At 38.7% G+C, this 13,984-nt stretch overlaps 1 protein-coding gene across 2 annotated transcripts in view; it reads right to left on the bottom strand.

Annotated features, from left to right (window-relative positions):
- MTR (5-methyltetrahydrofolate-homocysteine methyltransferase) overlaps nt 1–13,984 on the bottom strand; it is a 179,638-nt gene that overhangs the window by 88,856 nt on the left and 76,798 nt on the right. For both annotated transcript variants that reach the window (XM_045294252.1, XM_004709823.4), the window contains exon 14: nt 3,538–3,678. In XM_045294252.1, coding sequence (XP_045150187.1) covers nt 3,538–3,678 — 141 coding nt within the window. The remainder of the gene's footprint in view (nt 1–3,537; nt 3,679–13,984) is intronic.

The following is a 13,984-nucleotide window of genomic DNA, read 5'->3' as shown; positions in this document are numbered from 1 at the left end:
CAAATACTTGAAGCAATTTCCTCTTGCTGTGGCCCAGCCCTATACATGCACTGGTAATTTATAGCTCGGAGATCATAGCGAGACCTTAGAATGATTAACCAGGACAGTGAACTGGCTTCAATATTAGTTTGCCTTATTCAGCTTGCTTAAATTCTGATGTAAATAACAAATAGGTTTCAGGTATTCCTGATCTGATTCCGGGGATTAATGTTTAACCTCATGCCTTGGGACAGACCTCCAACCAAGTCATTCAAGTTCAATCTTCTCTTTAGGAAGGAAAAACAGCTCCATCTTCAACAAATGCCTATAACTACAATTAAAGAACAAATCTGAAGTGTACTGGTAATAAAAGGTTCCTTTTGAATACACTACTCAAACCTCTGTTCCAGGAAAGGTGAAAGCTGGGGCTTAAAAGAGGGAATAGATTGGTGCAGAGAAATGAAATGGCCACGGTGATCTACCAACAATGATTTAATTGGGTCATTCAATAAATAATTAAGTGCCTAGCATATCTTAGGCCCCATGGTAATTACTGAGGACAATGGCAAACAGGTGCTTGGTTTCACTGATTAAATGATTAAAAAGCATCAATTATAGTGTAAAAATTATAGTAAATGCTAGCGCACAATAGAGGCACAAACTGTCGTGAGAACACATTTCAGGGGCAGCAAACCTGTCTGATACACCTAAAACAAGCCAACTCCTTATATGCGAATAGGGAATAACGTGTTGCCATGATACTGAACAGGTTTAAGTGGAATTTCCAGACCAAGATGCATGAGGAAGAAAAGTATACTTCCAAAAATCAACCAAAGAAAACCCTATGTAACAGTACAGTTCAATCCGTAACTGATCCTGGGTATGGCACAAGGCAAGGAAGTTGTGAACAGTGTTGCCATGAGTCAGGCAGGTTTGAGAACATCTAAAAACAAAACCCAGTGTACAGAGCAGTGGGTGAAGAGGAAAGCTTTCCGGGACCAAACCACTTCATCAGATGACTGAAGAATGAATAGCTAGCTCTGCTTTGACCTTTCAATCATTTAGGCATTCGGCCACACCCCATAGCAGAGCAAAAGAAAGAAAAACAAAACAAGGGATCCATTAATTTTGGAGTTCTTTTTAAGAGGTTTGCCAACAACATCATCAAATGCAATGGCAATAGTAGGCCAATACTTTAAAAAGTTTATTGACAGTTCAGTGTACCAGCCCTACTGATAAGATCACATAAGATGGGGTACCCCCCCAAAAAAAGGAATTCCCCCCTCCCAAAGCTATGTATTTAAAATTTTTAAAAACAACCTTATCACCATCAATGTATTCTCCATTACACTTAATACATTTGTCAAATATGCAATTCCATTCTTGGAAACATTAAGTCACATGGGGCAAGGTCAGGTGAGTAATGTGTGTCAGGCAAGAGAAGCGTGCTGTTTTTTGGCCAAAACTGGTACACTGAGATGGCTGTGTGAGCAGGTGCACTGTTGTGGTGGCAAAACCAGTCTCCCATCTGCCACAAATCTGGCCTTTTTGTCACATTCTATCTTTTCACAACCTCTGTTACGCTATCTTTTCACAACCTCTAAACAGAACAGTCTGACCTGGTGGAATGAACTCCAAATGCTCTAATTGTCGACATTTTTTCAGGAAGTTGACAGACATCCACAATGAGACATCAATCAACATTTCACTTTTTTTGAAATAAGACAACCACTTGAGTTTTCCCCCATAGCACTGTCCTTGTAAGTTGTGTTCACCATCACAATAGTTTCTGCGGCATTTTTCCCCAGCAGGCTCTTTTCCGTGCTTTTTTTTTTTTTTTTTGCGGGGGTTGTGGGTGGTGGTGGTGGGGTGTGGGAATTGGGGCTAACATGGGGCTACCCCTCATATGTATATAAACTGGTCAAAATATTGCATCCTACTAAATTTTAGTGGTCCTACTAAATTTTAGTGGAGGCTAAACCCAAGATGGATAAGGGAAAAAAAATCTGGGCAATGAGAGCACTAAGTAATGTCTTAAATTATATGAGGTTCTAATTTATCTTTACAATTCAAAGTTTATCTTTTGTAAATTATCTTTACAATTCAAAGTAAAAATGATTATTCCCATTTTAGAAATGAGGAAGGAAACAGGGTCAATAGCTAATTGGCTTGCTTAAGACAATAGTCCATGACTTCCAGTTCCCAGCCAGCCCTCTTCTCACTATGACAACTAAAATAAACATTATAAAAGCCCCCCAATGAAATGATTAAAAAGAAATAAAAGAACTAGCTTCACCTCTGATTCTGCCTGACTCTAACCAAGTCATTTATTAGCATCTTAATTTCTCAAAATATTTACTTGCAAAGAAGCAATGAGATTTTTTAATATGATTTAACACACAACTGAAAAATAGGTCAATGTAACTTGGTATTAACCTTTTGTAACTCAAGCAACTGCTGAAGTCTAATTTAAACAAAACACAAAAACCACCTGATAATTTTACCTGAAAAATGCAATCCTTAAAACACTAGGAGGCATCGTTAAAAAAAAAAAAAGAAAAGAAAGCAAAGTTTCAAGAATAATTTCTCATCACACATTAACAGCAGAGAAATGAAGTAAAAATTTTACAAACATTGGATTTATCTAAAAACATAAAAAGGATTAATAGTAATATAGAAAAGCCTGGAGATCTACCATGGGGTGAGGGGTAGGGGGCTAGGAATCAGCCAATGAAAACACCAGAGATCAAAACAGCTTTATCCACAACAGGAAATGAAGATGATGGAGGATCAGGCCGGGTTTAGTTCATGGGCTCATCATGGACTGGAGGTGACACAAAGGCAGCTAAAAACATACAACTTTCATTATTTACAAAACAAACTTAAAAGTTCACATGACTTAATTTTGTGTTGTATTTTTATTTTACTGATAATCCTACACTAGTTTCTTTTCCTTCAATAAGGAGAATTAACTGATTTCCCCTTTATGAAAGGAATGAAACCAATAATAATATGGTAGGAATAGGTAAGTACTCATATACACACCAGAGATTAAAAAAAAAAAAAAATCTTAGTGACCCCACACATCAAAGGATGCTCAATTAATTCCTGTGGCCAACTACAAAAGCCCTGGAAACAGCTAAGCTTGAATTATAACCTTTATAATTTATAGTGGTAAAACAGTTGTCATTTATAATTATGATTCACAGTGATCCTGTGTGTTTCAGCTTCAAACTGCATACTATAGGGTTTTCAATGGCTGTGCTTTTTCACTGTTTCAGAAGTTATCACCAACCCTTTCTTGTAAGGATACCGAGTGGATTCACATTGCTTTCTTTTCAGTTATAGCCAAAACATAAATATTTATACCACCCAGGGAGTCCCTATATCAAAAAGGCTACCATTAATGAAGAGAGCTAATGATTAGAAACCAATGTGGGAAAACAGAAAACCAGTTTAAGAGTTAACAGAACCAATAGAGCAACTGAAAAACTTAAATGAGTGCGATAGCAAGACATGTAAATCTCTTGCATGTGATGCATATGAACTTCATACAACCTTGGCAATGTCTGGCTCAGAAGCTATGAAGTTGCAAAATTTCGTCATTGCACTTGGGCCATCTAGCATGCCATCATCCATGTTGATATCCAGCACTTGGGCTCCCATTTCCACCTGCAGCTTCGCAACACTCAGTGCTTCCTGAGGGAGAAGTATCAGAGAAAGAAATATTAGGATGTAGCGACTATTAAAAGCAATCCCTTTGTTGTCTTCGGATATCCTTAGAAATTGTCTGACTAGTCTAACTAAAATCTTAATAGAGAAAGCATTATTTACATATTTTAAAATTAGAAATCTATATTTTATAACACTAGAGCAGTAGTTCTCAACCTTCCTAATGTCGCGACCCTTTCATACAGTTCCTCATGTGGTGACCCCACACACACACCATAAAATTATTTTTGTTGCTACTTCATAACTGTAATTTTGCTACTGTTATGAATCGGGTGACCCTGTGAAAGGGTCGTTCGACCCTTGAAGGGGTCACGATCCACAGGTTGAGAACCTAGAGTCATTTGGTTCTTTCCTTATTCGTCATCTCTTACACATAGATTGTTATCAATTTTTTGGCTGTTCATTTTTTCCCATGGAGAACCTCTTGAATTTACACTGTTCCTTCTTCCATTGCCTTTATTGCCCTGGTTCTCTATATATCAAAGAAACATACTGTAATAACAACTGACTCTGGAGCTTCTCTCCTCCCATCCGATTACACAAATTAACCTTTCTTAAACATCTTGTCTCTCCCATCATTCCACTACCTTGAATTCATCGAAGTTGTATTCTGACCACAAAGAATTTAAACTCCTCAGCATGGCACTAAGGGGCCTCTATGACTTAGTCCTGTCTTTTTATGCAACTGTACGTCCCATTCTTCCCCTGATAAAATCTCCATCAGCCAAGCTGTTTCGGATGATTTCTGTATCACCCCTCCCATTTTCACTGCTGTGCCACTGGTCATATTGTCTCCTTTGCTTAGAATTTGTTCCCTTTCCCTTTCCTTGCTCAAATGCCATCCTGTCTTCTGAAAAAGACCTTTAGGGGACCTCACCTCACTCCTTTTGAACACTATATTGGAAGTCATAGCCAGAACCAGTCGACAACAAAAAAAAAAATATCGAGGAATAGATCTAACCAGAGAAACAAAAGAAGTGTACAAAGAAAACTACAAAACACTACCACAAGATACCAGAAGAGGCCCATATAATGGAAGAATATCCCAAATTCATAGATATGAAGAATTAACACTGTGAAAATGACAATACTACCCAAACAAAACAAAACTAAGCTTACTGCCATCTGACTGGGGGTGACCCTATTGGAGAGGGTCGAATTGTCCCTTTGAGTTTCTAAGATTTTAAGTTTTAAAAAGAATAGAAAGCCTCATCTGTCCCCATGCACAGCAGCTGGTAGTTTACAACTGCTAACTTCAAAGTAATCAGAGCAATGTGGAACCACGAGGGATCCTTAAGACTACTCAAAGCAATTTATAAGTATAATGCAATTCCAACCCAGATCCAAGCTTGATTAAAATTTAAAGAAATGGGGAAAAAACATTGCTATTTTTTTTTTTTATGGATAAGAAAGTGTAAGCAAAGAAATCCTAAAGAAGAACAAAGTTAAAGGCCTCTCACTCCCTGACCTTAAAGCCTATTACACAGCACAGTAATCAAAACAGCACAGTACAGGTCCAGTAATAAGTACATAGACCAATGGAACAGAATAAAAAAATATAAGCACAGAATAAATCCATCCACTCACAGGCAAAACCAAAAAGGATGAACAAGGTCAGTATATATTAAACTGAAAGAACTAAATAAAAAATTCAAGGCTCAAGCTAAGATATTGAGATAAACTATGGGCAAAATATTGAATGATGCAGGAAAAGAAGATGGATGGGGGTATGACAGGAGAGGTTGGGGGAAAATGATGAGCAAGTAACAATGAGTACAAAAAGAGAAGAAAATGGTCTAAAATTGATTTTGGTGATGACTGTACACCTCTTAATATTATTGAACTAATGACTTGTAAGATAAGAATTACAAGCTAATAAGAAGGAGAGAGGGCGGAGGGGAGGGAAAGAAGGGGTAAGGAAGAGGAGGAGGAAATAATACACAGTCACAGTACCAAAAAGAACTAGTAGACACTCACCATTTCAAAAGGTAGCATATGAGCAAGAACCAATGGTGTCAAGGGAAAAGTTCAACAAGCTCATGAAGCACTGGAAGTACTCACTTGTCTATGTCAGGAAGTTTGGAAGACAACTACTTGGCTATCTGACTGGAACAGATCCTTATTTGTAACACATTCCAGAGAAAGGTAATCTAACAGAATGTTTAAAAGTATAGTAAAATATCATTGATATTCCATGCAAGTAAATTTTACTATCATTTAACAATGGTTATAGCAGTACATTGACAGGCCAGATTCAGATGAGGGCATGGGACAAGGAATGTCGGTGCTGATGTAAAATGGTAAAAAAGAAATGAGAATTCCAGAACACTTCATTGTGTGGATGTGGAACCTGTGCATAGATCCAGAGGGTGTTGTAAGAACAGAACAAGGAAATATTGCATAGTTCAAATCAGGAAAGGTGTGGCATAGCTTTACTTCTTATTCAATCTGTATGTAAATATCCACTGATACTTATTCAATCTGTATGCAGAGCAAATAATAAAAGAAGCTTGGTTGTATGAAGAAGAATGTGGGATCAAGACTGGAGGAATGCTTACTAGCAGTCTTCAATATGGAGGTTACACAACCTTGCTTGCTAATGTGAGGAGGGATTGAAGGACTTGCCAATGAAGATCAAGAATTACAGCCTTCAGTATAAATTACAACTCAATGTAAAGAAACAAAAATCCTCACAACTGAACCAATAGTTAACATCATCGTAAACGGAGTAAAGATTGAAGCTGTCAAGGAATTCATCTTAATGGGATTCACAATCAATGCTCATGGAAGCAGCAGTTCAGAGTTCACACAGTATATTACATTAGGTAAACCGGATGTGCATAACCTCTTTTAAAACTGTTAAAAAGCAAGCAGGTTACTTTTGTTAGGTAGCCAGCATAGGAATTGGGGGGCAGGGGGCGGGGGGTGTCCCTAAAGGAAGTTGGGAAGAAAAATCAGGCAAGCATTAGCGACCCATAAAGACTTTAACTTGGCATACTCCAATTCATGGCCCCCAAGCCAGATGGGTGTGACACCTGGGCAGCCCAAACTAGGTCCAGGCTTATGACCTCAGCCAGGTGGCTTAATTCAGCCAATGTGGTCGACCAATATTATCAACCATTCCTCCCCAGCCAGTGGCTAGCCTGGCAGCGGTTAGGCTAGTCTTTTTTTTTTTAATCTGCTCCTGATCAGAGGCAGGTAGGGGGCATCGCCGCCTGGGCTGGCCCCCTCAGCACCCCTGGCCTATTCAGGGCCCACAGCCTCTCTTCTCACTTACTCTCTTTGACATGCCCTCCACCCCGCTCACAGTCAGTGGATTCTCTCCTCTCTTTTACCCTGCTCCTGTGCCCACTCTGGCCTGCTGCGGTCTCTCTCACTTCAGTTCACCATGTGTGGTTGCATAGTCCCACAAGGTTGCTTGTGCTCAGTTGTGAGCCCCAGTGCTGCTAGGGTGTGCTGTGGCACGCTTCCCTCAAATAGTGTGTACTAGACTGTAAAACTTGAAAACTTCACCCATCCTTTATAAAAATCCACTTGGATCACAAATCAGGCTTCGGTGTGAATTCCCTCTCATGCGAAGCCAAGAACCAAATTATTCACTCGAGAAACCTAATGCTTTGAGTAGACTACCCCTGACCCAATCAGTAGCATTTTCCAGTTGCCTCATATGTATGTGAAAGTTGAACACTGAATAAAGAAAACCGAAGAAAAATTGATGCAATTGAACAATGGTACTGGGAGGAATATTGAAAGTACCATGTGCTGCCAAAAGAACAAACACAACTGTCTGGAAAGAAGTGTAGCCAGAATGGGAATTTTTTTTAGAAGCATGAATTATTTCATCTCATGTACTTTAGACGTGTCAGAAGAGACCCATCCCTCAAGAAGGTAAAGTAGAGGGACAGTGAAAAAGAGGAAGGCACTCAACAAGATGGATTGACACAGCAGCTGCAACAATGGGCTCAAATATACGAACAATTTAAGGATGGTGCAGTACCTGGCAATGTCTCATTCTGTTGTAGTTGGGGCTGCTAGAAGTCGGAGCCAACTCAACGACACCTAACAACAACAAAAACAACCTACAGACAACTGACTGTCAACAAAAGGTTAAAAGTAATTAAATGAGAAAAAGAAGGTCTTCTCAACAGTGTTGGAAAAATTAGATCTACATCCACTGAAGAATGGAACAGGACCCATACCTTACCCCAGGTACAAAAATGAACTCAAGATGAAGTACTATGGCCCAAAAATCAACAACACACAAATTTAAAACCAATGAAGGACAATACCTTACAATACACACAGCGCATTATCCAAAGAAATGATGTAATATAGGAAGAACAAAAAAAATGACACAAGACACATATAACCTCAATTCATGTATACCTCCCCCCATCCCCCCAAAAAGGAAAATGATAATAACAAACACAGGTAAGTAATCAAACAGAATATTAGTGGACTAAATTCACCACAAGAGACAGCGTAGCAGAATGGATAAAAAACCAAAATCCATCAATAGGCTGCCTACAGGAAACACACCTCACAAAAGACATGAACACACTAAAAATCAGAGGCCAGACAAAACCATGCCAAGCAAACAACAACCAAAAGGCAGCAGGATTAACAGTAATAATCTCTGAGGAAATAGGCTTCAAGGCAAATAATGTAATTAAGAGACAACAGAGGACACTATATATTGATCAAGGGAACAATAGCCCAAGAACACATACTATAATAAACATTTATGAACTCAATGATAGATCTTCGAAATATATCAATCAAATCCCCAAAGAAATGAAAAAAGATATAGGTCCCTCAACAATAACAGACTTCAATAAAAGACAGGTGATCAAAGGAAAAATCTCAATAAAGACCCAAAAGCTGATAGCATCAACGAAGTCAACTTCACAGACACATAACACTCTATCCAACAAAAACACAGTATATGTTCTTCTCCAATGAACATAATACTTTCTCAAAAATTGAACACATACTAGGCCACATAGCAAGTCTCAACGAATTCGAAATTGAAATTCTAGATCCTACCTTCTCAGACCACAATGCTATAAAACTAGAAATCAACAATACAAAAAAAAGATGAACACATGGATGCTGAATAACATAATACTTTAGAATAAGGACATTAACCCTCAAATAAAAGAAGGCAGTAAATCATAATGATCACTGCATGAATAAGCCATACATAAAACAAAAACAACAATGGAAAGGGGGCTGGTTCTTTGAAATAATTAATAAAATAGACCACTGGAAAACAACAAAAAAAGAGAAAAGATGCAAATAAAGAGAATAAGAGATGAAAAGGGTGACATTACAACAGATCTAAATGAAATAAAATAACACACTATTTTGAAAAGTTATATTAAAAATATTTGACAACCTATAAGAAATGGACAGATAGCTGGAAACCATCATCAATTAAAACTCAAATTAATGCAGGCAGATATTGAAAATATCAACAGAACTATAACAAATGAAGAAATAATACAAGTCGATCATGAGGTGTCGAAGGGATCAGCTATCAGGCATCATCAGACCAAAAACCTTATCATTGTGAATGAGGGGGTTTGGGAAGTGGCGACCCAAAGCCCATCTGTAGGCAATTGGACATCTGCTTATGGAAGGGTCTCCGGGAGGAGACAAACCAGTCAGGGTGCAGTGTAGCAAAATGAAACATACAACTTTCCTCTAGTTCCTAAATGCTTCCTCCCCACTCACTATCATGATCCTAATTCTACCTTTCAAATCTGGCTAGATCAGAGGATGTACACTGGTACAGACAGGAACTGGAAACACAGGGAATCCAGGGCGTTTGATCCCTTCAGGGTAAGAGTGGTGATACCAGGAGGGTGGAGAGACGGTGGGGTGGAAAGGGGGAATCGATTACAGGGATCTACATAACCTCCTCCCTGGGAATGGATAACCAAAAAGTGGGTTAATCAAGATGCAGGACAGTGTAAGATATGACAAAATAATAATTTATAAATTATCAAGGGTTCACGAGGGAGGGAGGAGCTGGGAGGGAAGGGGTAAAATGAGGAGCTGATGCTAGGGGCTTAAGTGGAGAGCAAATGTTTTGAGAATGATGAGGGGAATGAAAGTACAAAAATGTGCTTTACAAATTGATTGTGAGTTGTATGAGCCCCTAATAAAATGATTTAAAAGAAAAAAAGAAAATAAACTTCCAACCAAGAAAAGGCCAGGACCAGATGATTTCACAGGGAACATCTACCATGTATTCAGAAAAGATCTGACATCATTACTACACAAAGTATTCCAGAACATAAAAAAGACAACTGTCAAACTCATTCTATAAAGTTAGCATTAACCCTGATACCCAAGTCAGGCAAAGATCCCACAAATATAAGGATGCAGGGATGGTTAAATATTTGAGAGAAATCTACCACATAAACAACACAAAGAATAAAAACATGATCATATTAGTATTTGATCAAAAGGCATTTGACAATATTCAACATTCATTATTGATCAAAATACTCAGAAAAGAGGAATAGAAGACAAATTTCTCAGCCTAATAAAAGCAATACATACAAAAAAACAACAGCCAACATCACCCTCCATGGGGAAAAATTATAAACCTTTCCACAGAAAACAGAGACCAGACACGAATGTCCGCTATCATCACTGCTATTCAATATTGCACTGGAAGTCTTAGCTAGAGCAATCGGAAAACAAAAAGAAACAAAAGGAATACAAATAGGCAAAGACGTGAAACTCTCACTATTTTCAGATGATATGATAGTTTAGAGAGATGATCCAAAAGTATCCACAAAAAGCCTCCAGGAAACAATTGAGGGATTCAGCAATGTAGCAAGATATAAAAGTAACAACCAGAAATCAATCAGATTCCTATATATCAGCAAAGAGAGCTATGTAAAATGCATCCAGAAAAGAGTATCATTACAATAACCACACAAAGAATGAAATATGTTGGAATAAACCTAACTAAAGATACAAAAGACTTAGAGAGAGAAAACTACAGAACATTACAAGAAATCCAAAAAGATCTACCTAAATGGAAGAATATCCAGCCAAGTGTTCATAAATAGGCAGACTTCATATTGTACAAATGTTAACACTACCTGTATTAGTCTGGTTTGTTAAAGAAACAAATCTAGGGAGAATCATATGTTTAAGAAAGAGCTTTATATCAAAGAGTAATTAAATATTTTAAAAACATCCCAGCACAGTCCAGACCAAGTCCATAAATCCAATATTAGCCCACATGCCAGATACCAGTCTATAAATTCCACTTCAGACTCATACAATAATGGTGAATACAGGAAGATCACAGGCTAGTAGGTGGAAAGTCTTGTGGATCCAGTGGTGTTGGAAGCATCTCAGTGCTGGCATGGTTCTCCACGTGGCTCCTTCAGCTCCAGGGCTCTGGCTCCATCATCATAGCTCTATGAGACTTGTCAACAGAAATGTGTAGCAGAGCGAGTGTGTCCCGCCTCCAAGGAAGAAGACAGAGGAGTTCCCAGAATTCTCAGGACAAGGCCACGCCCACACAGAGGTATAATTGGCTCTGGTTTGATTGACAGTCTAGACTCCACTCCTATAATCTATTTAACAAGTTGACATGAAATTATGTAACTACCACACTACCTAAAACAATCTACAGATAGGATTTGGACGCAAGTATATTTTTCAAAGAAATAGAAAAACTAATTACCAATTTCATATGGGCAGGCAAAGACTGAGAATAAGCAAAGAACTTCTTAAAGAAGAACCAAGTAGGAGGCCTTGTGTTACCTAACCTAAAAACCTACTACAAAGCCTCAGTAGTCAAAACAGCCTGTGACTGGTACAATGACAGATACACAGACCAGGGGATCAGAACAGAATACCCACACATAAATGCATCAGCCTGGAGGCAACTAACCTCCAACAATGGGACAAAGATAGTTTCTTCAACAAATGGTGTTGGACAAACTGAATGTCCATATGCAGCAAAATGAGAAGAAACCTGTCTCCCCCCATGCACAAAAATGAACTCAAGATGGATTAAACATCTAAATGTAAACAAACCCCAGAGCTATCAGGGTCATCAGCGAGAAAATTGGTCAAACTTAAGGGGTCTAGCAGGGCATATATTGACTTCCAAGTATAGTAAAGGAATCATACACAGCAGAAGACAAAATAGATGACTGGCACAGGTTGAAAACATACCACTTATGCATATTAAAAGATTACATCGAAAGAATAAAATGAGAGTCCACAGATTGGGAAAAAATGTTTACCAATGACACATCAGACAAAGGTGTGGTTACCAAAATATACGGAACGACAACAGCTCAATAAGAAAATAGCAAATGAAGAAGTGGAAAGAGGCATGTACAGACAGTTCATTAAAAATGAAATACAAATGGCTAACAAAAATATGAAAAATCTGCTCATGATCACTAGCCACCCAAGAGATGCAAATTAAAACCACAGCGATACCACCTTACATACATAATGCTAGTTCAATTCTACAACACAGAAATCAACATATGCTGGAAAGGATATGGAAAGAATGGAACTTGAATACACTCTTGATAGAACTGTAAATACATACAGCCACTATGGAAAATGATATGGCAATATATAAAGCAACTGGGAACTGAAATTAAATATGACCCAGTAATATCACTACTAGTCATATACCCCCAAATAAATAAGGACACATGCTCTTCCATGTTTACAGCAGCACAGTTCACAACAGCAAGAAATTGGAAGCAGCTCAAATGCCCAATAGTAGAAGTATGAATAAAAATCATGGTACATAGATGCAATAGAATACTAGGCACTCCTAAAAAACAATGATGAAAGCATGAAACACTGCACCACATGGAAGGGCCTGGAAACTAATATGCTGAGAGAAGTTAGTCAATCACAAAAGGGCAAATATTGTAGGAGTCTACTACTATAAAAATACCAAGTAAACAAATCATAGGGACCAAATCCCAAACAAAAGCCTGCCTACCATCATGAACCCCCCTTTTGTGCACTTGAAAAGAATCACCTCGAAAGAAAAGACCTCTCATCAGTTAGGGTCACTCCTTCAAGAAGGGGTAAAAGGGAGATATGATCATCCACTTCTTGATATACGACATGACACAGAGCCAAGGCTGGGGCAAATCAACAGGCTCTCCACAGAAATGAGAAGAGCACTGTAATGGAAAATCAAGTTAAGATCAAGGGAGGAGAGCATCTACATCTCAGAGAAGAAGGCCCTTAAATTTCTGTTGCTGGGTATGGTGGGTAAATGGGAAGGAGCAACCTCACATCAGGAAGGGATGCTTAAAAATAACTGTAGCAAAGCTACAAAATCAGTTTCAAGTTCCTGCATAAACACTTTGCACAAGCTTTTACCCAACCCTTGGTGAACCATGCTATGGACTAAGCACTATGAAAACCTTAGATGCTGGCCTTGCAGAGCAAATGGCATCCTCCAAGGGCTTCACTAGAAGGATTCAATGTGAAAGCCCGAGTGAACAAACTGTGTCCTACCTCAAAACTACCTGTAGCTTTTGGACTTAGGAGTGCAGCTCCCTAATGGGAGAAGAAGCAAAAGACCCCTAGACTATGGAAAAGGCAGCCATTGGATCTCCGGTCATTGGATCTCCGGTGAGACCCCTGGCTTATTGGGCATTCAATGAAAGGGAACTCAGATCCAACATACTTAGCAACTCAAAGCTCTCCTTGCAGTAATATAATAGGCAAGGATATGTCCTTATAAGAAATGATACCGTAAATTTTCCCCTAACAGCAACCGCCATGCTCAATATAAACAAAGCTCAATCAAAAAAATCAATCTGTACAAAACAGCATCTCAAGGATTGCAGCTCCCAGTCAGGTTACACTTGCAACAACTCATTATCAACAGTACCTTAAATGCTATGACACTGGATAAATTACTGATGTTATCAACACAATCACTTTAAACCACAGGGGGATGATTAACAATGTTTCTTTTTTGTTTGTGTTCTTTGGGTGTTTTTCTTCCTTTCTGTTTTTGTTTGCTGTTCTTTGGCTCTGTCATAACATGACCACCAATGGAATTCAGAGTTGTTCATAAAATGTGGGCAATCAGATGAATTCTGGGTTCACACTTAATTATATCCCCAGTCCAAGTTAGTTCTTGTGGGGGGAGGTCAGATGCGCAGGCATTCCCTCCCCTGAAGGCAATCAGTTGCCAGACTGCTGTCTCATCCCACACCACAGGGGTGGGCCTGCTCCCTGCCTCTGG

The sequence above is a fragment of the Echinops telfairi genome, unplaced genomic scaffold, assembly GCF_000313985.2.
Source record: "Echinops telfairi isolate 266 unplaced genomic scaffold, ASM31398v2 ScPeMD7_3509;HRSCAF=4178, whole genome shotgun sequence".
Classification (NCBI taxonomy): Eukaryota; Metazoa; Chordata; class Mammalia; order Afrosoricida; family Tenrecidae; genus Echinops; species Echinops telfairi.
The sequence above is the reverse complement of the archived record's forward strand: the minus strand, read 5'-3'. Positions and strand labels throughout refer to the sequence as shown.